A 27496-nucleotide genomic window follows, 5' to 3' on the forward strand; every position below is an offset into this window, starting at 1 on the left:
TTCGAAGGCTACGCAGAGGAAGTCGCGCGGCGAGGAGCACACGGTACAGGCGAGAGGAGGCGCCAAAGGGGCGAGACATGTTGCTAAAGAATAGCATCTTCACCGGAGAGCCGTGGAGAATGCGGCCCGTGGTCGCAGCGTCTGATTCCTCCGCCGGCGCGTCCGTTTAATGGGAATTACCGATAGTGCACGCGGAGGTAAGCCAGGACAACCGACCAGCCGGTGTTATTTAAGAGGAGAAAAACACAAAAGTGAACCCACGTCAATGACTGTTGTGGCAGAGGATCCCCCACGGTGGAGTCGGCCGGCGAAGCGCGTTCCCAAAATATGACCAGGGGTGCTTGGACGTGTTGGCAGCAAGACGACGGCTTCCAAATCTGGCTCGAGCCCCGCGAAAACGAAAAGCCATTCACCGACTCCGAGAGGGCGCAGAGATGGCGACTGTCCTTGGCGTCCCTCCTGTTCCTCACCATCCTGCTCTCCGATCACCTGTGGTTCTGCGCCGAGGCCAAACTGACCAGGACCCGCGATAAGTTTTCCGCCAACAAGGAAACGGGGGCCTACCCGTCCGGCCGCCCCGCGCCCCCCCGACCCCGCTCCGCACACAGCAGCCTCAGAGGAAGCGAAGACGCTATTTTTATAGGAAATTCTACCAAACATTTGTTGCGACTCGAAACTTGCCCACAGGACAGTTTCTCCAAAGACTGCGTGACTTTCGGGGACGCCGACCATTTGTGCAAGGGTCTCTCGGAGGCCGACGGCGGCTCGTCGCCTGTAAATATGAGTGATTTGTATCTCTCCTTTTGTAACTCCTACTCGCTATTGGATTTGTTTTACGGGTCGACGAGTGCGGACCAGTTGAACTGCAGCCCGGACGCGCTGAGCGATGGCGACCTGACGCTGTGCAGCCTGTGCATCCAGGCGTACCAGCGCTACGACCAGCACGCCCAGGAGAAGTACGAGGACTTTGAGCTCATGACTCAGAAGTACGAGACGGACGCGTACTCGGTGAGGACGTGCATGGAACAATGCAAGGTAGGCGAAACAAAAACAACCCCCTCCACCCCACACCCCATAAAACCCAACAACACAGGAATATTCTACCCATCTGTTGATTTGGGCCAGATAGATGCAGCTACGGTCCTCACCCTCCTCCTCCTTCTCCTCCCGCGGTCACCATGGAGACGGTATGACAGATTCAAGGAGACTCTCGGTTCTAGGCAAGGCCTCCGTGTTCATTCATTTCCAAATTATGTGTGGTTCGAGGCCCGCACCGGGCTCGCGTGGAAATGCTGCAGGAGTACACGAGCGGCCGGCCGGTCGACTCCTCCGTTCTGCACGGGCAGAGACAGGGGGGCTTCCGCTGTTCAAATCCACATTCAATAGCTCTATTTTTATTGGCTCTTTGTGCTTGTAGTCTTTGACATTGAAGGCTCACTCGCAGTCTTTAGTCACTATTAGCTAATCGATAACCTAATGATCACCTAGATGTGTGGATTGGGATTATAATTTGCCCCCATTAAACCAGGGGGGGTCGACCGACGTTTAAATGTGATTGTGTTAGCCCCCGGCCGAGGCAGTAGCCCCACGGCTTCATACTATCGTTTGCGAGCAACTTCCGAGCTGCGCTCCCACGTCATCCTGCCCGCGAGTGTTGAACGCGCGCCGCTGACGCTGTCGCATACACGCCAGGTGTTGATCGTCGCGAGCCTACTCCACGTCGAGTGCCGTTCATTAGGGTGAAGAGGTGGCTTCCCCCTGCCTAATGGGGCGGAAACGGTGTGTTTGCTTTTTCCTCGCTAGAGCACTACTTCCGCGGCGATATGTTTACTAGGTCCATTAGGAAGCCATTTACAGTAGCCTAGCTAGGCCTGTGTATCCCAGTCTCCCCCCAAGCCCCAAACCCCTTCTCATTTTACAAAAATACTCCACATCTGAAAGTGTGTTTGACTTTTCCCGCGTATGGCGGGCCTACGTGGGTTTCTAAGGGATTCTGAACGTCCGATTTTCTTCAGGGACAGTTCTGTTTCCCGAAGGGCGGCTCGTGCACGGGGCGCGCGTCGAGCGGCGCTACCCGGCGCTCCATTCACAGAAGCCTCGGCCAATCCCAGATGGTCTCCATTCACCAATCGCTGGCAAAGACGAGCCGATAGGTGTTAAAACATGATGCTAACCAGGCCATCTGTCGGATCATACATGATCGCTGCCGTTAAGAATTGCTCGGAGACGTGCTGGGGGGTTGATGCCACATTCTTATTGCTTGGTTTTAGAGGTCATAAACCGACTGCAGGAGCACTGCCTCGTGTGCTGCTGGTGTTATTCTGGATGCCCTGATGTTACTGCCAAAGGCAGAGCTCTTTGAGGCGAGATACACATATGTAGGCCCGACTTGTACCAACGTTCACCGTACCCACGTTATCATTAACATAAGCAAGTACTACTCATCATCGATACTACCCTATCGACTGCTTATCGATATGGGACTTCAACGGCACCCTTATCCGTTATTTTATAATAACGGATATTCAAATCAAGACAAACAATCAATTGCTTTATTTTTCTCCGAATATGTTGACTATGTTAGCTGTTGCTACTTTCTTCAGCAGCAGCAGCAGCTAACAATATTTCGAATTGATTACTAGTATAGACCTTCATATTGTGAAAATTGAATGTAGAACAAAGAAAATTTCACAAATATTATCAACCATTGTACAGCCGGGGAGATGACAGTAGCATAGTGCAAAACGCATGGGGAAGCATGCAGTGGTGCTGCAAGAAGCCATAAAGTGTTAGGTTAGGAGTTATTCTGACGGAAGATCAGTGTATCTGCCCTTTTGTGGCGATCGGTCATCCAGAATAGTGCGTGTGTGTGTTTTTTTACTATGCAAGCTCTTGAATAGCGCTAGTAGCCTATAATAGCATGGTGCGATTTCAATGAAACTTTGCACAATGTAAAAACCCCAGTTGTAGTTCCATGATCCTTAAAAGCCTCCCCACACGTTCAAAGCCGTGTGTCCTAACTTGAACTTAAGTGGGTAGTGTTTGCAATGAGACCACACACACCAGTGCTGCACACATCTGATCTATACCCTCGAGCCCTGCTGAAAACCTCTATCCATTACCAGCCATTAACTTCAACACAGAACGAGACCTGAACCCCAATCCTCAGACGTGTAATAGCTTCCGCATCTTATGGCTGTGTTTACTCCACTATCGTTAATGTTACTGCTTGTTACCCCCGGGCACTAATTACTGGTCTGCTCCTTTATGCACCAGGGCTCCAGTCGTAGACTTATCTTCGCTAGTGTAGTCTGCTACCCTGCGTACGAGTGCCATCGTTAGCATAATGAGTGACAACCTGTGTGTGTCCTACGACGAGGGCCTCTGTGAAAAGGGTCGGTTGTCCTAAAGGGCCAGCCAGAGGCCTCAGACTGCACCAGCATGTGACCAGACAACAAACTGAGAGGGTGATGAGGAGATGCTTGCTATATTTGAGCTGTGGCCTGCCTCTGGTCTTGGAGACAGCGTGGCTAACTTCCCCTTCCAGTGACCCCCTTCACTGTCCCTCCACCCATCACAGGGCAGGCCCTCTGCTGGACGGGGCAGGTTAGGAGAGCAAGTGGGACTCACCCCCGATCTTGATCCCTCGTCTAGTTAATGGACGCCTGGAGTGAGAGACTCTGCAATATTTGTGTGTACTCTGTACATAGTCGTCAGTGGGGTTGTACTGGGAGGACAGTGAATCTCTGTGTCCCTGGAGAGCGATGTATACCTGGGATGGTCACAGCGCAGTTGAGGAAACCAAAGGCAAACCCCAACCATGCTTTGGTCCCCACATATTGCACGGAACCAGGTTTGTTGGAGCATCATTGATATGTAACACTCAGTAGCAGGCAGGTGGAGCTGACCTCGTGCCCTGACGCACCTAATCTCACCACAGAACGCCTGGATCGGGATGCTTCCAATGTGCGTTATTGGCGAGAGAGGTGGAGGAATTTCAGTTACATCTCTGTTTAGACATTTCCGATTTCATTTAGGGCATTTAGCGGATGCTAAGTATCCAAAGCGACTTACAATTAGTACATTTGTGAGATTTGAGAGAGAGAGGGCAGGATTTGCAGTTACATGGGTTTAGTAGATAGAGAGCAGGGGCGGGAGTCGGGACATTAAGTAACATGGGTTTAGTAGAGAGAGAGTGAGTGGGCGGGACATCCGATAGAAGGATATGCCTTCCTGTTTCATGTTACTGTTACATGTCTTTGTTGTTCTTCTCAATGCCATGTTAGTATCCTTCTGGCTACGAGGACATTTAACTGGCGTACAAAGCTCATAGGAAGTAATGGTGTGTTCCTGAATCCTCGGACGCCAGCCTTCCGAGTTGCACGTTTGACGTCATTTCCGGTCTCGGAGCATTCATAGCGTTTCTGTTCGTCTTTGTGATTGTGGCATGAAATTGGCTAGTCGTTGTTTATTGTTAGCTACATTAGCCTCTTTAGCAAACCAGCCCGAAAACAAACAACACAACTTTACATTGTATTGCACGCACAGCAAGACCATGCAATGTATAAATTGGTGACCTGAATAAAGTAGCAATGTAATCAAGTGTGCAAGAGCATTTAAAATCGACATTAAAATGACCTACGTGGTACAAATACAAAAAAAAAAGAATCTCTTTACGGGCGCAGCCATTTAGGTGAGAGCGTCATCACTGGTCTCGGCCTACTCTCAGATTTTCGAAAGATGAAAAAGGGGGCGTGCCTTCGAGAAATACCGCAAGAAGGCTGGGAGATCTTCGACTTTTGACTCGGAAGTCTGGCGTTCGAGGATTCAGGAACACACCACTAGAGACAGGAAATTGCGTGAAGGTAGGCACTGATAACGCTACAACCCCTGACCCTCTCCCAGCCCGTATCAGGTCCTGTGTGTCCTCTCTGTACAAACCCCTGACTGAGTCAGATCTTTGACTCATCCCGCTCCGAGCTCGGAGCGGACCCTTGTTGGGTCCGCTTTTTTCAAAAGGAGAACGCCGTTGTTCGTCATTTGTTGGCGGGGTTAATCCCCTGTCCTCCCGAGGTGAGACATCACAGATGCCAGACAGAGAGTGGTTGGTGGTCGTCTTTTTGAAACTCTGCTTTGATCCCCCCCCCCCCGAAAGATCAAAAGCACCTCTCTCTACCCCTCTCTCCCTCAGCCACGGAGCCAACCGTCTGTACGATTATATGGGCCAAACCTGATCCTTATCGGGAGAGAACTGCTCTGTGTGCCGTAAACACAGACTGCCCATGTGCGAAATGTCTGTGGGAAAATAACTTCATACGAGGCTCGTCGTGGTCTTTGCGTCTTCTTGAAGGCTCAGTGGGATATTTTTACTTTTAGCTACTAGGGACATTGCATGATGTACTCTGGTTGATGTGGTCATGCTAACCAAGCTCATGGCTAGCTAGCTTGGCTGCCCTAACAAAGCTAGAGAAAGTATTTCATAACCATTTTGTCTGACTTAATGCAATTATAGAGTAATCCTATGTGAACACAATGCAGAATCTGACAAGCTGGAGCAAAAAACATTTATTTGAAATATTTGGACATTAATAATTAAAATCGAGCAAAGGCCAACATTAAGTTATTTACTTTATGAATTACCCACTCGATACGATAAATACAAACATTAATAGTAAAAAGAACTAGCACTTTTAAACATCCTTTCATTTATTAGTAGCTTGCCAAAAATGTTTGAGACGAATCTCAAAACCCCCTAAAAGCATCTTGCAAGCACAATAACTGTTAGCAACTGTACCAAAAATGAAAACATTTGATCATAGTCCATACTTTAATGATAAACCACTCCAGGGAGCCCAAAGTATCTTTCTTGGATTGACCTGTGTGTCCACATAGCGCCTCGTCCTGTCAGCACTTTTAAATAAGCTGCAGTTACCCCCACTCCCCGTGCAGCAATATCAATAAACACAGTCACACTTTACTATTTAACATTGCTACATAATGCAACCTTAAGGTGTCGGAGCCTTAAAGAGATAAATTACTATTCAATGTGTGTGTGTGTGTGTGTGTGTGTGTGTGTGTGTGTGTGTGTGTGTGTGTGTGTGTGTGTGTGTGTGTGTGTGTGTGTGTTTCTGTGTTTCTGTGTTTGTGCTTGTGTGTATTTGTGTGTGTGTGTGTGTCTGTGTGTCCGTGTGTGTGTGTGTCTTGGATATTTAAAGACCACAACAACATCATCAGCTACCAAATAGTGCTAGTAGTAGCGCAAGCTAGCAGACCGTTGAGCTGCTTCATTGAATCATAGTTTAGTTTAATCCCTTAAGGTACTTTAAAATGTTTTTTATATTATTATGTGGTAACAATTTTTATTTTTTTTTGCATCCCATCAGCTTCATGTTGAACATGTTGAGTAGTTCTACTTATCACTGAATGTGTCATATTTGGTTTGCATAAATATGCAATCAATCCACCGCTATGCAGTTCTAGTCCTTGCAGTGCTACCATTAATGAGCAGCTAGCTGCTGTGTGAGCCTGAGAAGAGCGTTGGCTTAAATCGTTGCTGATATATCTGAACATTGTTGAGAAGTGTGAACGAGATTTCCAAGGACCTGTTAGCATATACCACTGCCTGCTTGCTTTCTAATATAGTCTCTAGTGTCCATGTATATATAGGCCTACTGTATGTATGTGTATATATATATATATATATATATATATATATATATATATATATAATATACACTGTATATCCCTTTGTCTACTTGCAAAGCTTTTAGACAGGAATTCTATAATGGGAAATGTACATCTAACTTGGATACATCATCATCCGTTGGTGTATGCACACTTAGCACAAGCCTCCCATGCTAGACCACGCTAACCCTACCCTAGCGTGGCTGTGTGCGCATGCTAACTAGTAGGGCTGGGTATCGTGGCCAATTTCCTAAATCGATTAGATTTCGATTCATAAGGTTCGATTCAATCTGCTCTTAAATAATAAAAATGGCTGTGTAACTGTGTTACAAAATACAAATGTACTTTATTTTTTCTTTAAACTTCTTTAAAGCAATTTTGAAATTAATAAGGAATTGCAAGTGAAAGTGTACTTGAACTACAACATTCCATCACAGCAAATTGCATTAAGGCATTGTTTATTAAAGTGTGAATCTATCCAAAATCAATAAAATCGATTTTTTTAACCAGCCCTACTAACTAGCATGAAAAGTAGGCCCACCCCACCCCACAGCCGCCCACGTTGATCATGCTGAACTCACGTGTGATGGAACGAGGTGACCTTGACCTTCCCCCTCACCCCTCCTCCTCTGTGAATGGATAGCCCCCACCCCACCAATCCTCCTGGGCACCTGAACAGCATGCTAATGACGTAGGAAGTACTTGGGAAAGAAACAGCCTGAGGCCAATGCTATGTTGCCCTGAAGGAAACCACCACACAGGACATAGAAGGAAGGAAGTGCGAGCTATAGAGCTACGTACCCTGCTAGCACCATGCAGCAGCCAAACCAGCACGCCTCTCTTTCTTTACCCACCACTGTTAGCTAGAGCTACGCCTCCTGCCTCAGTGTAACCGCAGGCAACACCCCTTCCCTCCACACCACTCCACAGCCTCCGGCCTCGTCTGACCATAGGCCACACCCCTCTACAGCCTCCGGCCTCGTCTGATCATAGGCCACACCCCTCTACAGCCTCCGGCCTCAGTGGGACCATAGGCCACACCCCTCCAAAGCCTCCGGCCTCATTGGGACAGTAGGCCCCTCCCCTCCACAGCCTCCGGCCTTAGTATGACCATAGGCCACACCCCTCCCCACCACTCCCCCCTCAGTGGGACAGTAGGCCCCTCCCCTCCCCCCTCAGTGGGACAATAGACCCCTCCCTTCCCTCTCAGTGGGACAGTAGGCCCCTCCCCTCCCCCTCAGTGGGACAGTAGGCCCCTCCCCTCCCCCCTCAGTGGGACAGTAGGCCCCTCCCCTCCCCCTCAGTGGGACAGTAGGCCCCTCAGTGGGACAGTAGGCCCCTCCCCTCCCCCCTCAGTGGGACAGTAGGCCCCTCCCCTCCCCCCTCAGTGGGACAGTAGGCCCCTCCCCTCCCCCCTCAGTGGGACAGTAGGCCCATCCCCTCCCCCTCAGTGGGACAGTAGGCCTCTCCCCTCCCCCCTCAGTGGGACAGTAGGCCCCTCCCCCCTCAGTGGGACAGTAGGCTCCTCCCCTCCCCCCTCAGTTGGACAGTAGGCCCCTCCCCCTCCCTGAGCTGGTGCTGCTCCAGGGCAGAGCGGTGGATGTCCGCTGCCTGCCAGGTTCAACCCACGCTGCAGCGGTCTTACCGCACCTCAATCCAAACACTGCTGTCCTCCCTGAGTCTCTGATCTTCTCTGTTTGGTTTTTGACCAAACCAGTGACAGTCTGACAGCCTCTCTGTAACCGGCACCTCACCGCCTAGAAAGAAGGAGTCCTCCCTCCCTCCCTCCCTCCCTCCCTCCCTCACGCCTGAGAACTCATTTGCATAATAATGATCCCCATCGTGACATACCTCCTCCGCATGCCACCCGGGGTGTTGGCGGTGCATGCCAACGGGGGTTAAAGGTCACCGTGAGTGAGAAGACCTGGCGTAATCTTCCACGCGCTACCATTAGGATGATTGAGGATGATGTGAAGGTTCACCCGCCGTGGATGTATTGACGGTGTGGGGCAACAGCGTCCACCGTCCTAAAGGACATGTTTATCTTCGTTTCAGCTCCGACCGCACTACGGAGGAAAGGTGGCAGAAAGGGCGCTCAATGTGTCAATGCGCACTGCGACCTGCGGCTAGCTGCACTTATTAAGTTGTGCTGGAAATAGAGGGGATAAACTGCAACGCGCTGTTCTGTGTTTGGATAATGACGTTAAGTCCTGCTCACCAGTGGCGAAGCACATTATTTACTGAGTTTATTCTGCTTATACTCCAGTTACCATCAATGATTACATATTAGTACTTTCATCCGTAATAATATTATTCGTTTTGATCAATTTAATCCGCAAAAACATTTCATATTCTGAAGCGCTTTGAGCGTGTTGTTTTTTGCGGACATGTTAATGTTGGATGTGCAGTGCATTGATTTGGAACTGTTATAAGGCAGAGATGGTTTCTCGTTATGGAAAATGAATGCAGACCCTTGGGACGGTATGAGAATCCGGTGTTGAACTATTCCTGGGTGCACAATTGTAACTCCAGTACATTTCATAAACAGCCTCTGTTGATTTCCATTTTCACGTATTACGCTATTATCCAAAGGATGTCTATAGGACTGTAGGCCTAGAGATTTGAACCAAGAACCTTTGTGCTGGGAGTCAACCCGATAAGAAGATCATAATAACCCTCAGCATTGGACTAAACTACTACGACCACCCCAACTTGTGATGTCAGAAAGGGTTCAGTTTCTAAATGGATTTGTAACGGCCAATAAACACAGAACCTGGTGGTGAAATAGGGAGCCTATAATACACCAGGGCCTTTGTATTTTAAAACCCAATCGCTTTTTGATCATTGGTAGCCTGACCAGGTAGGGCAAAGTGGTTTTCACACACAAAACATATTTTCCGGCAGAGGAGAAGAGAATATTTTGTCCACTTCACACATACACACACATTAAACACTATTACTGGTGACATCATCCGTTATTACCGTACATTATGCAGGGAAGTGCATTATCTGCTGTGCGATAAACCAGCAATAAGACAACCGCATCATTATTTATTATTATTATTTTGGTCAACAGTGCGATTACATTACAGCTTAAGTTATGCTATTGGATTGCTTTTAATAGTCTCTCTTTTGAAAGATTTTATGGTAATATCTGAGGATTATATATTTATGCATGATTGAACAATATAATATTAGCGGAGACAGCATAGAGTAGGCAGTGTGACTCTGCAGGGTGTAGCCATGTAATGTTATGTCATTTCTGGATCCCTATTAAGGACATGCAAAATTAACATCCATTCTATTTCGGTTCCGTTGAAAGCCATAGAAAAAAGTGACAACTAAATGACTGAAGAACAGAGGAGCCACCGATCCTGTTTCGTTTGAATAGAACCCTGCAGACTAAAGTGGTGGTTCATAATAATAAGCCCTCAGGTCATCGCTCGTCAAAAGACAAGAGAGATCCTGGAACTCAAAAGAAAGTTCTGAAAGTGTGAATCAGTACAGTGGGTTTGAACGCAGAGTTAGCATGCTCAAAGTGACTGTACAGCGGTCCACTGTATGGGATTGTACGGTTAATAAACACTGGATATGATGAACGCCCGTTCAAGCCACTCTTATGGGTGGGGAGGCTTAAGCTACTCGATGCTAAGAGCTAGCTTGGCTGTCCTGCACTCGTCTGCCAAAGGGTCTGCCGACGTCAGCCTCTATCGAAACGTTTGACAGCGCAGTGTTATTCCCTGGTGGTTGTGTGTTTCCTGATCGACCACACTGTATTGACATTTATATATGTATACAGTATATATATAGGAGGGTGCTGCAGAACTACTAAGAAAGCCGTTATCCGGGTAGAGCACTCGAATGCCTCTGTCCTTCGTGTTCGAAGAATAAAGTGTTTCTTCCCTGATAAAATGTAAGCAGATGGACGGGGGGGGGGGGCTTTACAAGATTTGCCGGATGCTGAGGTCTTTCTCGCACGCGTCGTATCAGCGATTCGATTTGGTCAAACTGCAGTGTATCAGATCTCGGCGGTTTGCTGCGGATGGGTCCACACATCGTCCGGGCGATAGCCAATCATCGGGGGCCTTTGGCCACCACGACTAACAGCTGCTCATGCCAGTGGGTGGTGACACCACTGAGGTTGACCAGACCTCCACCCCGGTCCCAAGCGACATGAATACATGCATACATGAATACATGAATACATGAATGATTGAGTCATTGCTGTGGAAGAGGAGGGGCCAGAGGAGGCTTTGGCTGGCTGCTAAATATCAACACGGTTAACGATTAGCGATTAGCGATTAGAGCTTCAACTCTAATCCTAATCCCGAGCCCCTCATTTATTTAAAATCCATTTATCCCAGTTGATTCTTAACTCCCGGCTAATAATGTCATTCACGCCGCCGTTGAACGACCTGCTCCGCGAGTGCCGAGCGATAGCCCGGGGTCGTCAGGCCACGGGGGCTCCCTGCCCTCCCCAACCTTGGGTAGGAGTGAGGTGGGATGTTCCCCCAGACCCCCCGCCCTCTTCCGCAGAGCCCTGGGCTGTGATTCGCTGCTATAGGCGGAGCCCTGCGTTGTGATTCGCTGCTCCGGGGCCTCTTCTGCAAAGCCCTGCGTTGTGATTCGCTGATACAGGGCCTCTTCTGCAGAGCCCTGCGTTGTGATTCGCTGATACAGGGCCTCTTCTGCAGAGCCCTGCGTTGTGATTCGCTGATACAGAGCCTCTTCTGCAGAGCCCTGCGTTGTGATTCGCTGATACAGGGCCTCTTCTGCAGAGCCCTGCGTTGTGATTCGCTGATACAGGGCCTCTTCTGCAGAGCCCTGGGCTGTGATTCGCACAGCAGCCAGTGCGTACCTCCGTGCTCTTTTAATGCTGACGTTTTCCGAGTAGAGAGTGAATTTATATGTGTGTTGGTGTGTGACCCTGTGTGTCTGTGTGCGTCTGTGTACGTCTTTGTGCGTCTGTGTGTGACTGTGTGTGTCTGTGTGTATGTGCATGCACATGATAATGTTCTCTGCTCTCACTCTAGCAGGCACTAGCAGAGACGGGTGGCAATACAGCCCATGAACCCATTTTACCAAGGTGTTATTCTGATTATATTATGATTTAAGATATTTTTAACTGTAAATACCTCACATGCACATGAACGTTTTCATGAGTTTTCATTTTCTGCAGCAGTTTAAATATCTCTCTCTCTCTCGCTATGTATATACTGTATATATACACACACACTCAGTAACAAACAGATACACGCATACGTAAACAATAAAATATTTTTGCATGCCGAGGTACATGACCCGTGAAGATAACAACATCATCATTGTTTGCCTTAAAGGTTGCGGTGACGCTAACTTGTTTACTCGCACAACACCGCAATACAACACAAACACAGCACAGTGCCTATAAGGCCCCCTGACGAGGCCACTTCCCTCTTAATCCCACAGCGTCCAGTCCGGACCCAGGTGGTAATCACCTGGGAGTCCTCCATTAGTGGGGTGCACCTATTCCTGGCCCTATGAGGACATGTCTGGGACCGGGGAGAGAGAGAGTAAGAGAGAGCGAGGTAGCGAGTGAGAGAGAGAGAGAGATGATGACTAATATGAACGAGAATAGATCTTTATTTTTAAAGTGTTAAAACATGAATTGGTAAAAGAAGAAAGGAAAGGGCACGTTGTAGTTGCCAAGGGAGCCCTCCTTGCGCTCTATGTCCAAATAAGGCAGAGAATATAGCCCAGGTGAGCTAATGGCCCTAATAGGAGAGCTGCTGCTGCTTCTTCTTCTACGCAATAATGTTGTAGGGTTGTGTGTTGTGACGGTTCACTCCCGTGTCTGGGATGTTGAACTGCAAACCTCTCCTTCTTTTACTTGATCGTAGTATGTGTGTGTATGTGTGTAAGGGCTGCTCGATTATGGAAAAATAATCACCGTTATTTTGCTCGATATTGGAATTTATCGTTTGATTATTCAAACGAGTTTAAAAACATGATGTATTTATTCAGTATGTCTCTCCCAATATACACTTTGTAACTGAGAACTTTGAAATTTCTCCTTAAAAATATACACAAAATGGTCAAAAAGAAAACGTTCAAATCTAAAATAATGTCCAGCTGCACTTTCTATCAAACATTTAATAAAAAAAAAAATAATAATTGGAAATTCGATTATATTCATTTTGTGATCGTTTTACGCTAAAATCAAATTTGTGGTCAAAATTGGATTAATCGCCCAGCCCTAATGTGTGTGTGTGTGTGTGTGTGTGTGTGTGTGTGTGTGTGTGTGTGTGTGTGTGTGTGTGTGTTGTGTGTGGTGGGGGTGTGTTGTGTGTGTGTGTGTGTGTGTGTGTGTGTGTGTGGGGGGGGATACGGGGAGGGGTACGTGTGTGTGTTTGTTTACGTTTTTCTGTGTGGTGGTGTGTGCACGCGCGTATGTGATTTCTAATAGCAGAATATTCATAATCGTCTTCTTTCTATTCGTGTTATTATTGGACTCTGTTTAGACACATATCCAAAGTGACTTATAGTGAAATCAGATTCAGATAATTAAGGACCAGGTTACGGGGTGAGGCCATCCTGCCCCATCATCCTGCCCCATCAGCATAGCATTCACCCATAGCTTACTGCTGTGAGCTTAGCTGCTAATGTAGCTTCAAGTTATCCACTCTATGCTGTTCCCTGTTGTTCCATGCCATGTGCCCATGAGACATGCTGTGGTTCAACCAGCTGAGACCCAGAACACAGAACACAGTCATCACCGTTCTTACCACTGTACCTGCTCCTTAATGTTCAGCATATAAATGGCAAAATCGAATACATCACACACATTCAAGTATCGTTTGCAATGCAACCCGACCTGGTGAACACGTCGGGCCTGACTTCCCCGTTGACCCGATCCCTCAACACACTGACCCACTGCACGCCTCTGACCTATTATCCTATCCTCCAACACCTTCCCCCTCTTTTGAAGTGGTGCGCAAAGCGTCAACGACAGAGCGAGGTCAAGGTCCAACCGATTCATAAACTCAAGTGGGGGGGGGAAGCCTTGCTTCATTTCATGGCAGGCCATGCAAAAATAGAGCCGTCTTCGGATGCTGCCCCGTGAGGAGAGTCCGGAGTCCTTCAGGGGTGACAGTTATGCATGGAGCTGTCTGCTCCGGTGCTCTCTGTGGCTGTGGTCACGGCCCACGTCGGGGCTGGAGTGGTTTTTCAAATAGCTCTTGTTGACGGCCATATTGAACAGTTTCACGTCATATTGTATCTCTTCTGCGTTTACTAGTAGTACACTGTTACTGGTAGTATACTGTCTTTTTTTGAAGGGACAACCCAACTTATAGCCGTACAACATTAGCAGCACTCTTCATATAATGGTTGTAATTATTATAACGAGTCAACCCCTGAGATGTAGGCATTACCAATCCAATATAATAATATATAAACCCTCGAACAATACTACGAATAATACTCTGTGAATACCTAATGATGATAACGACATGGTAGTATTACAGTTACATGTATTTTTCCAGTTATGGTGGTCATTACAGATATTTTATTCCCAGATTCTGGACAAAAATAAATGCAACACCTTTTATCACCCACAGCGGAGCGATGTCATCTTTTGTTTGAGGTAAAACACGGGCTGGAACGCTTTTGGAGGCAGTGTTCGGTTTCAGGGATTAATGGGCGTAGTCGAGTGTCTGGTGGTGTGTTTAATTCCCAGCCAGAAGGTTCGGGGTTCAATCCCCGTCCTCCCACAGTAAGATGGCTTTCCCAGACGCCTGCTACCTGGGACACACACAGCCCCCCCTCCGCGTGTGTTCGCCCCGACTCACGTTGGGCGTAGAAAGCATTTAATGACGTTTAAAAAAAACCTGTCTTCAAGTGATTCAGGGAAGTTGTTGTGTTTGGTTGTTTTGGTGTGGAGCCACATCTGTCTCATCCTGTCCTTGTGGAAACAGCTGTGTGTGTGCGAGAGTGTGTGTGTGTGTGTGTGCGTGTGTGCATGCGTGTGTGCATGCCTGTGTGCGTGTGTGTTTGCCACACGGCCCGGGTTTCAAACTATGTGTCATTTTTTTCCCTATGGGGTTAGTTTAAAGGAGGACAAAAAGAGACGATATAGATGATAAAATCCCTTGGTAATGTAACGGAGGACATAATGAGGCAAGTCAGGCAACAGCCAGTTAACAGCCAGCCAACACCAAGTTAACAGTCAGTCAACCAATAGCCAACCTACAGTCATCCAACAGCCAGTCATCAGTCAGCCAACAGCCAGCCTACAGTTAGCCAATAGTCAGGCAACAGCCAGTTAACAGTCAGCCAATAGTCAGCCTGCAGTCAGCCAACAGACAGCCAACAGTCAGCTAACAGTCAGCCAACAGTCAGCTAACAGTCAGTGAACAGTCAGCCAGCAGCCAGTGTGCAGAGCGTCCCCAGTCAGCCAACAGTCAGCCAGCAGCCAGTGTGCAGAGCGGGCCCAGTCAGCTAACAGTCAGCCTACAGTCAGCTAACAGTCAGCCAACAGCCAGTCAACAGTCAGCCAGCAGCCAGTGTGCAGAGCGGCCCCAGTCAGCTAACAGTCAGCCTACAGTCAGCTAACAGCCAGTCGACAGTCAGCTAACAGTCAGCCAACAGCCGGTCAACAGTCAGCCAGCAGCCAGTGCGCAGAGCGTCCCCAGTCAGCTAACAGTCAGCCAACAGCCAGTCAACAGTCAGCCAGCAGCCAGTGTGCAGAGCGTCCCCAGCCCTGCGCAGGCTGCAGGTATTGTTTGAAGTGGCCTAAGTGTCATGGTGATGGAGGTTCTTCTTGGTTTCCAGTGATCACACATTATGCTGATCAAATCAGACTGCAGGTCTGCTTCCTGGCTAACTCAATCTGCTCTCATGCCATCCCCTCGCCTCGCGGGCGCGCCTGCACGTGCACTGACGCACGTGCACTGACGCACACACACGCGCCTGTTTTTGCGTGCACACACATGTTCCTCCATTTCCACTGGGATGAATCAAGTATCTATTTCACACACACACACGCGCAAACACATGCATAAGTACAGTCACATTCACACCCACACACTGTATATGTGCATGCAAAACACCGGACGCATGCAGATGAACGACGCATGAAGAGACGAACACACTGACACACTCACACCAATATGCAACGACGAAGAGAGAGAGAGGGCGATGGAGAGAGAGCGAGAGAGAAAGAGATAGAGAGAAACAGAGAGAGAGAGGCGAGGGAGAGAGAGAGAGAGAGAGAGAGAGAGAGAGAGAGAGAGAGAGAGAGAGAGAGAGAGAGAGAGAGAGAAAAGAAGCCTACCCATTGAGCTCTAATGAAAAGCAGAAAAAGCTGTTACCTTGGCAACTGCCAAGCACACACGCAAACACACACAGATCTTCAGGCGGACCCAGATTTCCTGTCTGGGCTGACTGGGATTGTCTCCGGTTCCCCTCTGAAGGCCGAGGCTTCCCTCACCGATTACCTCACCCCTGGCAACACTTTTATTACAAATCACTGCCAATCAAACAGCACTCCATGTATTTGTCCACATCACTCACTCACACACACACACACACACACACACACACACACACACACACACACACACACACACACACACCACACACACACACCACACCACACACACACACCACACACACACACAGGCTAGCCACACATACACACACAGGTTAGGCCACACTCACACACACAAACAGGTGAGGCCATACACACAACACACCACACACACACACACCACACACACACACACACACACACCACACACACACACACACACACATACACACACACACACACACACACACACACACACACACAGGCTAGGCCACACACACACACACACACACTGGCGCTGAAAGTCTCAGCCTGAACATTTCAGTCGGTTGTAAGGCGTAGTGGTTCTGTCGTTTCCTTGATATAATGCGAGTACGCCACGTGCCATATCGCGATAAACAAAATGGTGGAATTGTTTTTTAGGTCAATATTAATGCTATTTACAGCAAGCTCTCCTTTTTGTTGTGGTTGAAGATGGCAATCATTTCTTGGTTTAGTAAAGCGTCGGGGCAAAGCATGTTAGGAGGGCTGTGATTGGATCATCGAGGGTTTGATTGGATAGTGGGCCCCTACTGCCACCTGCTCATTTAGATAAACCTCCATGATGTGTTGTTATTGTATGGACAGTACGTCACTCGCGATAGCCGCTCGCTGCACTCGCAAAAGCTCTACTGTGGCAGGAGAAGTGTTGCTTTGTTTCAGTTATACTTATATCACCTGATCGAAATGTAATTTTAAAAACCATTCCACACTATAAACTGTTTGGCTGTGAGGTCCTTGCCCCTACCTACGTACGTGCACGTTGCACTGCTGTCCCCTCGTGTGGCTCTCATTTAAGGCTTGGTTACGGTTCCATGTTGACGTAACTGCGAGGGACCCATTACGTCCTTGCGGACCCTCCTTGTGTCCAACGCGAGGGCCTGACGTGTGCCCCCCAAAAAGTGTACCCATGTGTCGAGGGCGACGCAGCAGCAAGGTCTGTGATTGGTCCGCTGACGCAGAACCACAACAGGCTCACGACTGCGTCGAAAGCGTCTGCTCGGCCATTGTGTTGCGTCGACGTGGAACCACGGCGAAGCCTTCAGACACTATCGGCCGCTCAGTAGACGCTTCTACGCAAAGCCAGTTACAGGCACGAGCGTGTCATCGTAGAGCATGTGCTCGGTACGTGGGCATCGAACACGGTGCCGGGAGGCTCTAGGCTGGGAGTCGGGACACTTTAACCACAATACTGCTGCACTGTGTCCCCGTCCCCCGAGGGAGCTGCTGGCGTGTTAGCGGGAAGAGCCGGTCGAACGTGCATCCCCGGGTGATGGATGGTGCGGCTGCATCCAGTAAGACAGTGTTTTGACCTCAGCGCTCACCTTGTTCCTTGGTCCCTGAGCTCCACGCCCACAGCCGCACTCTCCCTGTACCGGGGGGGGGGGGGGGCCTTTGAACGACACCAAACACAACAATAAGCGGTTTCAGCTGAGGTTCAACGTGTCGATTGCGATACAAAATGCGGATCATTAATAGAGATGCGATTTTGCCTTGCCCACGGCCAACACACACACACAGAGGGGTTGAACTGATGATTATGATTATGAATAAGGCTTTACCGCTACACAATAAGCTGTGGTGCCACACAGTAAGTAGCAGTAACCCCTCCTGAAGTATGTTCTCGTCTTTCTGCATCAAAGTGCACCTGGGGAGCGCGGATCAGCACGACCCAGCTGCACCTAGGACTCAAACTATGAAGTGTGTCTGGGTGGGTTTCTGCATTGTCGTGCACAACTTAAAGTCAGTTTGACTGCACAGCTAAACATCTGGAGGCAGCCAGCCAGCCGGCCCAGTGAGAGGAAGCCAAAATGGACCCGGGCCAATGACAGGTCACTACTGTAGCAATGCAGAATTGTTGTGTAAACGTGTTGAAGGATAACCCTGCTCTGGTTGATTGAACGGTCGTAACTGCTTCTACTGGCCTCACTGAAACATCTGTTACCAGTATCGTCTGTCAAAATGACTTCCTTGAACCGATTCTGCCAAAGGGCAGTTAGTGTGAGTGCGCCTGCAACGAATGTAAACAAAGGCTCATTTCAATCAGGGCCTCTCCTCCCTGATTGGCTCGGGGAATCCATCCAGTCTGTCAATCACAGGTGTGTGAATGCAACGCCTCACAAAGGTGGAGAAACGTAAGGAGGGAGGGGGCAGAGAGGCAGGGGACGTTTGTTTGGGTGGTTTCGTTTCAGAAGTCGAGCTACAGAAGCTTCCGCCGCAGACTCTTCCATCCCCATCCTGACCCCCACCGCCCCGTCCGTTGAGTCCTACAGGTCAGGCTGAAGGTCGACTGCGGGCGTTTGGGGCAGGAACGCAGGAGGCTTCCACTGGGATTCAAACACCTTAATCACTACACTATTACGCCCCCCTCAACTTCAGTTACAGCTATTTGTGCTTCAGTGAGCTTTAGTGCCTTTCGCGGTGCTGCAGTACGCTCAAAACTCGTTTTAATCCTACGACCTGGGATGCCGGCAGTGCGGTCAGGGATTGTTGGGAGTTTCATTTGTCAGACTTTTTTTTGGTCTTCGGTATATAAGTGGTGAGTTTGAGTTTGGGCTCGCTCTCAAGTGCGTCGTGTTTGTTGGTTTGGTCGGCTTGCTAGATCGGAAGCGGGATAGCTCTGTTCGTCGTCCGCGGCAACATGCTACCTGATCCTTCTCAGCTCTCGTGTGTTTCTCTGCAGGTACCCCCCCGCCCAGTCTTGTTCAGGTCGATGGTGTTCTTCCTTTCTGTGGCCTCCACGCCTAATCAATCTTTAAACTGAGGGGGGTTTCTGGGGATCAGTCGGGGTTCCATGGAGAAACAATGAGGGTTTTTCCAGCTAGTTGATTCCCCTCTAGAACACGGGCGTTTCAGAAAACAAACACACTTTCAGCCTGCGGCTCAACCGAATGAAACAAGAATAAATTAAGCTTATTTTTTTCTCATTTTGTAAACGTACTAAATAATTCTAACAGGTAGCTTGAAACCTTGATGTGCAGTATTTTTTAGTCCTACTATAGCTTCTCACAAGCAATATGAGTGGGTCTGTTCTTTGCCTGCAAATTCTCATATGAAGGCCTTAAACTTGCAGTCTGCAAGTTTTCATATAAGCAGCTTCTAGAGGCTTGAGTTGTAGCTACCTCTATAGCTATATCTTTCTCTAGAGGCTTGGGTTGTAGCTATCGGCATAGCTGTATCATTTTCTAGAGGCTTGTGTTGTAGCTACCGCTATAGCTGTATCGTATAGTTGTGATATTTTCTTAATGGAGTCAATAGCTGCATTTGAAAAGTTACAGAGTGCAGGACAGGTTTAAGAGAACAGACAGCGAATAGAAGCTCCGTAATCTGGCCTTTTATCACTGCCGGGGGTAACCTTTCCATCCCAGTTTGAAATCGTCCTATCTACTACAGATATATTTACAGTATATATATATATATATATATATATATACTTATAATGAATGTGTTTAAGAAATCGCAATGGGAGGTTAGTTAAACTACGTGGATCTGCGGGACAGGGACCAATGATGTGTGAATGTGTGACATAAAGTATCAGTGGACTGGTGGTGTGTGTGTCTGCGTGTGTGTCTGTGTGTGAGGACCAAGTGAGCCCTTTAAAGAGCATCTGTCAATAACAGGGTTAGAAAATAATATTTTATTTCCTCTGAAATAGGACTCTTCAGGAACTCCTATCCTGTAACCTGTTCTCTCCTCCCCTCTCCTCATCTCTCTCCTCATCGTCTCCTCTTCTCTCCTTCCCCATCCTCATCTCTGCTCTCCTCAACTCTCCTTCCCCCTCCTCATCTCTTGTTCCCTCTCCTTATCTCTCATTCCCCCTCCTCATCTCATCTCTCCTCTCCTAATCTCTCCTTCTCTCTCCTCATTCTCCTTCTCTCTCCTTCCCCCTCCTCATCTCTCCCTCCTTCCCTCTCCTCATCTCTCCTCCCCCTCCTCATCTCTCCTTCCCCCTCCTCATCTCTCCTTCCCCTCCTCATCTCTCCTTCCCCCTCCTCATCCTCCCCCCCTCTCTCCTCCTCATCTCTCCTTCCCCTCCTCATCTCCCCCTCCTCATCTCTCCTTCCCCCTCCTCATCTCTCCTTCCCCTCCTCATCTCTCCTTCCCCCTCCTCATCTCTCCTCCCCCTCCTCATCTCTCCTCTCCTCATCTCTCCTCTCCTCACCTCTCCCCCCTCTCCCTCCCCCCTCCCCGCTCCACCACCTCTAACCCCTCTCTCCACCTCACCCCGCCCACCCCTCACCCCCAACCCCTCCCTACCCCCCTTGGTTCTCTCCCCCCTGTTCTCCCCCCACCACCCTCACCCCTCTCTCCCTCCCCCCCTCCCAGGTGGCCTACAAGCCCTGGCTGTGTGCCCAGTACTTCCCCACCACACAGGGCTCGTGTGCCCGTCGGGTCCCCTGCCACCAGTACTGCCTGGAGGTGCAGCAGAGCTGTCCCTTCATCCTGCCCGACAACGACGACCTCATCCACGGGGGCAGTCCCAGCTTCATCTGCACAGGTCGCACGCGCTCACCCACCCGCACGCACGCACACACACACACACACACACACACACACGCACACAAACACGTACACAAACACAACCACACAGCATATCGCCAATCATTAGCAAAGCAATATTCGCCCCAGCTGCTGCTAACTACGACTGCTACTTATTGCTAGTGTGTTCTTACAGTATGACCACTGTTACCCCTGCTGCTTAAATGCTAATGCTACTGCTACCAAGCCCTACTAATACCACTAATGCTACTAGGCCTTACTAAAATTACTACTACTACTAGGCCCTACTAACATTACTACTACTACTAGGCCCTACTAACATCACTACTACTACTAGGCCCTACTAACATCAATACTACTACTAGGCCCTACTAACATTACTACTACTACTAGGCCCTACTAACATCACTACTACTACTTGGCCCTACTAATATTACTATTACTACTAGGCCCTACTAATATTAATACTACTACTTGGCCCTACTAACATCACTACTACTACTAGGCCCTACTAACATTACTACTACTACTAGGCCCTACTAACACTACTACTACTAGGCCCTACTAAAATGACTACTACTACTAGGCCCTACTAATATTAATACTACTAATAGGCCCTACTAATATTACTGCTATTACTAGGCCCTACTAATATGAATACTACTACTAGGCCCTACTAATATTAATACTACTACTTGGCCCTACTAATATTACTATTACTACTAGGCCCTACTAATATTAATACTACTACTTGGCCCTACTAATATTAATACTACTACTAGGCCCTACTAATATTACTATTACTACTAGGCCCTACTAACATTACTACTACTACTAGGCCCTACTAACATCACTACTACTACTACTAGGCCCTACTAACATTACTACTACTAGGCCCTACTAACATTACTACTACTACTAGGCCCTACTAACATTACTACTACTACTAGGCCCTACTAACATTACTACTACTACTACTAGGCCCTACTAACATTACTACTACTACTAGGCCCTACTAAAATGACTACTACTAGGCCCTACTAATATTAATACTACTAATAGGCCCTACTAATATTACTGCTATTACTAGGCCCTACTAATATTACTATTACTACTAGGCCCTACTAATATTAATACTACTACTAGGCCCTACTAACATTACTACTACTACTAGGCCCTACTAACATTACTACTACTACTAGGCCCTACTAACATTACTATTATTACTAGGCCCTACTAATATTAATACTACTAATAGGCCCTACTAATATTACTGCTATTACTAGGCCCTACTAATATTACTACTACTACTAGGCCCTACTAAAATGACTACTACTACTAGGCCCTACTAATATTAATACTACTAATAGGCCCTACTAATATTACTGCTATTACTAGGCCCTACTAATATTACTATTACTACTAGGACCTACTAATATTAATACTACTACTTGGCCCTACTAATATTACTATTACTACTAGGCCCTACTAATATTACTGCTATTACTAGGCCCTACTAATATTACTATTATTACTAGGCCCTACTAATATTACTATTACTACTAGGCCCTACTAATATTGATACTACTACTTGGCCCTACTAATATTACTACTACTACTAGGCCCTACTAATATTACTATTACTACTAGGCCCTACTAATATTAATACTACTACTTGGCCCTACTAATATTACTATTACTACTAGGCCCTACTAATATTACTATTACTACTAGGCCCTACTAATATTAATACTACTACTTGGCCCTACTAATATTAATACTACTACTTGGCCCTACTAATATTACTACTACTACTAGGCCCTACTAATATTAATACTACTACTTGGCCCTACTAATATTACTACTACTACTAGGCCCTACTAATATTAATACTACTACTGATACTAATAGGCCCTACTAATATTAATACTACTACTACTACTATGCCGTTAATACGACTTCTACTACTGCTACAAGTACTATTGCTACTAGGCCCTGTTAGTACTACTCCTACTGCTGCTACGAGTACTACTGCTACTAGGCCCTGTTAATACTACTACTACTAACAGGCCATACTACTACTGCTACAACCCCCTGTTCATACTACTATGAGTACTACTATTACTAGGCCCTACTACTACTACTACTGCTAAAAGTTCTCACTACTACTGTTTCTGCTTTAGGCTTACTAACACTTCTACTGTTACTCGGTCCTACTACTACTACAACTTTTACTATGGCCTACTACTGCTGCTACTTGTCCCTACTACTACTGCTACTTGTTCCTACTACTACTACTACTGCTACTTGTCCCTACTACTACTACTACTACTACTACTACTGCTCTAGGCCTGCTAACACTACTACTGTTACTGCTCTAGGCCTTTTGACACTGCTAATGTTTCAACTACATCTACTCGTGCAATTACTTCTCACGATGGTCACTAGGAATTGAAATTGGACGGAAGTCAATCCGACTTCATTTAATATATAATATATATATTAAATACAATATATCCATAAAATATGGAACATGATAAGTATGCAACACAATAGCCATTGCAACATAGGAGCTAATATTTTATTTAGAAATTATGCTAATTCATGCAAATGTCCAGCGCAGTAGCGGAAGACCTGACAGGATGTTACTGCAGCCCCCACTTCCTGTTAGGCTCATCTTGCCTGCTACAGAAATGAGGCCATTGTTTTAAATGACATCAACAATAGAACATCGCTAGCAGTACGACAAATATTAGCAATATTGGTGCCTGACGTTAAAGGTGGATATATATGAAGAGTGAGGCTAGGCTTCTCACTACTGTGTGCTTTTAAAATGTATTATTATCGTTATTTGATCGCCAATATATGGCTTGGAAATTGTGCTGAAATGCTATGATGTATCGCTAATATCTTTCATAGTGATTTTTCCCTCACTTTGCCCTGTCATTATTCGATTTCTTCCCGGTATGTTCCTATCTTTACATCCTGACGACATCTAGTGGTCAGTTTGGGGAACAGGTGAGTGTAGGCAGTAATACATTGTCAAAACTAATCGAAATGTGATTCCCAACATACCGAAAGGCACAGAGCAATCTGAAATCGTCCACATTGCAATTCCATAACAATAGCAGAAAATGAAAAAAGGATACAGAGAGGAGTACATTCTCCTTATAGTGTGTTGAAAAAAATCGAAAACACTGCAACACAGAACTGATTATATTCTTTCTATTCTTAATCAAATAATTTCTTAAGTTAACTTGAGAAATGTGACCTTACCAAAGTGTCATCAAATCTAGTTATTTTGTCCTTGTTTGTCTTCCTGATATTGATGTGAACATGGTTGATGCTTCACTTTCAGGACAGACCTGCCACATCACCTCTGAAACCTCACAGATGCAGATTTTCGATGTGATAATCGAGGGGATTTTACACAATATCGATGTTACACCTCCGACTAAGAGCTTCTTTGGCTGAAATGTTATTGCAAAGATATGGGGAATTTGTAAACAATATCAGTGTTGCAATATGCTACATCTCATAATTGGAGAAAAGCTTATATTTTAGTCATGTCAAATTCAATGAGATGCGAAAATCATCCAGAGGATGTCGACAACTTCAGTTTAATATTATCTAAAAATTGGCTTCCTTCCTGACCTTTTTTGACAAATCTGCGGACAAAGAGCTGTTGAGAAAATAATCTTCCGTTCACCATTCCATATCTAGACCAACAACAAACATTGTTGGAATAATTTGAAACCTTCAGATATAGGAATGTCCCAATGTTCTGGACAATGAACTAGCCAGGCCACGTTTGTGATTTTGCTGTCCCCTGGTGGTCGAAACCTCCTGGACCCTTAGGTCTCGAATGCACGTCACTTCATCTAGTGAGGGCAGGAAGTATTTTAACCTCCGCACCTCTGAGCCCCACCAACAGATCAATAACCGCAATCATTTCACACCACATGAACCACAGCCTGGTGTAAACTAACATTTAAAGAGCCAAAACCCCCAGACAAAATATATTCTATAAGTGCACCAAGCACAGCTACCAAGATTTCTACTAGAGCTTGCGTTCCGGCCAGGTACTATTGCATTCTGGGTAGCCAGAGATCACCCCCCACACCAGCCCAACACACACCAAACTCAAGTACGTCATTTGTACGTCTCCAACTAGATTCAATCCTTATTTGTATATGATCAGGAGTGCAATGGGTGCCATAATTTAAATGTAAATAAATGTAAATGGACTGCATTTATATAGCGCTTTTTCTAACCATTGGCCACCCAAAGCGCTTTACAATATTGCCTCACATTCACCATTCACGCACCGACGGCGGAGTCAACCATGCAAGGCGACAGCCAGCGCGTCGGGAGCTAACAGTCAGGGTTAGGTGCCTTGCTCAAGGACACCTCGACACTCAGCTAGGAGGAGCCGGGGATCGAACCAACAACCTTCAGGTTACCAGCCAACCCGCTCTATGTAGAGGTGACGGTCCACCACTCAGGTCTCCTTACCTTCCTCCTCTGCGTGTGTTTTGTCCCCCCCCCCCCCCCCCCCCCCCCCCCCCCCCTCCGCAGGGCTCCTGGGCGAACGTCCGTCGACGCCGGAGCGCGACGCCGAGTGCTGCGACGTCCGGTGGGACGCGCAGACGGACCGGCCGTCGGGCGGGACCCTAAAAAAAAGGACTGCCCCCTGCCAGCCGCCCCCCGGCGCCACCGCGGGCGCCACCGGCGCCGCCGCCGGCGACAGACTCTGCCACGGGCGCCAGCTGAAGATCTGCCTGCTGGCGCTGGTCCTGCTCCACACGGCCATCGCCATGTCCGTCTCCGACTGCACCTCCTGGGGCGCCTGGTCGGCCGCCGCGCCCGAGGAGACGGCCCCCAGCGAGGAGTGACCGGGGGGGGGGGGGGGGAGGGTGAATCAGATTAAAAGACTTGGGTGTGTCTCATGATGTCGTTTCACCGGGGAGCCACTCCCCTTTACGGCGTACCACGTTGTGTGTGTGTGGGGGGGAGGGGGGGGGGGGGGGGGGGGTTGGCCCACGATGGACCCGATGGGTGTGGGAGGGACTCCCCCCTCCCCCACCCCCACCCTCCTTAGGGGGTTCTCCCCCCCCCCCCCCAAAGGCACCCAGGAGTATCCGCCCCCGCTTAAAGAAACTCTGGCCCTTGCTACTTCGGGGAGGGAGAGACAAAAAAACAAACAAACCTGCTCATAGTTTCTATTCTGCCTGAACGTTTTTTCTATCACATGTTGTTACTCATCCCCCCCCCCTCCTCCTCCTCCTCCTCCCTCTCCCTGAGTATCTTCCCTCTCCTCCCTCCATTGTTGTGTTGTTTAGTAATGTTCCTTAGGGGTGCGTATGGAAAAAGGAGTCTGAAACTTCAGTAAGTGAGGTCTTCTTCTCACACAAAGCGAAGACGGCGGCGAAGCCCACGCTCAACTCATTACTCATGGATTGTTGGATGCCATTTTGGTTCTTATTCTCACTCTTATGTTTTTGATGATTGTCAAGGTGCCAGAACAGGTTGACGTGAGGCGCTGTGCTCCTGCTTCCTCGTCCACCACGCCACGTGTGAGTCCTTTGCTGTGCCGTTTGTTCCTTGAGGGCCTAGCCACAAATGACCCATGACCCCCCACGGTCCACTGTCCCGCAAACAGAGAAAACAAATTATTTGATTCTTCTCCAACTTAATCTCGAGCTTGTGTTTTTTTTCTGTCTACACCCCCCCACCCCCCCCCCCCCCCCCCACCCCCCCCCCCACCCCCCCCCCCCCCCCCGCCCCTGATTCCAGCCCCCCCTAAAAACACATTCCAAGTGCTCAGAAACGAGTGAGTCTTGTAGGTGGGAAGGATGAAAAGTCGGGAGTAGGAACTTCTGGAAGGACGAGTGTAGTCAGAACAGCCAGACAACCATCTCTCTCTCTGAGAAAGGTCAAAGGTTAGACCCGACTGAAACCGGCCCTAAATAGAACCGCAAAAAGATGGTTTAGCCTATATGTGTGTGTGTGTGTGTTTGGTATTGCCTGTGTGTGGATTGGGCCCCGACCCAATACCAAAATAAGGGGTTAGTTACCACCAACCCTTATTCTTCGTGTCACGTCCAGTAGCTGGGACGGCCCAGCGTTGCCCAGGGTTACACCAATGGTAGGGTTACACCTGTCGCCATGACACCTGGAGGCGTAAGGTCTTCAAGTGCCTCTGCGCTGGTGAAAGCCAGTGAGACGAACGCACCGATACATACACGCACAAACACAATGGCTCTTGCTGTACTATGCCGTCACTCATTCCGGCCGATTTTTTACAGCCGACAGCAAAGCTTCACAAGAAAACGATACTGCAGCCCTGGCCCACATGACCCGTGACACATTTTGGTTACCCTTGGTTACGTTCTAAACACATTCCTGTTTTACGGAAGGTACTCTCGAGAGCAGAAGCTTAACCTCGATGCGTCCCAGAATAGGGAAAAGGGCTGTGTCAGCATTCACTCATCAGTTAGTTAGCTATTTTGTTAGTTAGTCGATTAGTCGGTTAGCTTATTGGTTAGCCATAGTTAGTTAGTAAGATATAGTTAGATAGTTAGTTAGTTAGTTAGTGAGTCAGGTAGGGAGTTAGTCAGTTAGGTAGTGATTAAAATACGTTTTCAAGGGCTGATCCATCCATCTTTGATTACCGTTCTGCATGACTTGCTGCTGATATTGCAC

At 47.9% G+C, this 27496-nt stretch overlaps 1 protein-coding gene across 1 annotated transcript; it reads left to right on the forward strand.

Moving 5' to 3' along the window:
- Positions 1 to 327: 327 nt before the first annotated feature.
- Positions 328 to 25686, forward strand: nalf1a (NALCN channel auxiliary factor 1a). Its single transcript, XM_056588408.1, has 3 exons — positions 328 to 1035; positions 20618 to 20789; positions 25370 to 25686. Exons 1-3 carry the CDS (start codon positions 328 to 330, stop codon positions 25684 to 25686), a joined length of 1197 nt encoding a protein of 398 aa, XP_056444383.1.
- The last annotated feature ends 1810 nt before the right edge of the window (positions 25687 to 27496 follow it).

This window comes from Gadus chalcogrammus, chromosome 4, assembly GCF_026213295.1.
Source record: "Gadus chalcogrammus isolate NIFS_2021 chromosome 4, NIFS_Gcha_1.0, whole genome shotgun sequence".
In the NCBI taxonomy this organism is placed as follows: Eukaryota; Metazoa; Chordata; class Actinopteri; order Gadiformes; family Gadidae; genus Gadus; species Gadus chalcogrammus.

Bases quoted from the DNA above. Each gene is read 5' to 3' on its own strand.
- nalf1a (XM_056588408.1), top strand. From the start codon at position 328: ATGACCAGGGGTGCTTGGACGTGTTGGCAGCAAGACGACGGCTTCCAA. The intron at 1,036-20,617 runs GTAGGCGAAACA...CCCCCCTCCCAG, and splicing joins CGTGCATGGAACAATGCAAG to GTGGCCTACAAGCCCTGGCT. The intron at 20,790-25,369 runs GTCGCACGCGCT...CCCCCTCCGCAG, and splicing joins TCCCAGCTTCATCTGCACAG to GGCTCCTGGGCGAACGTCCG.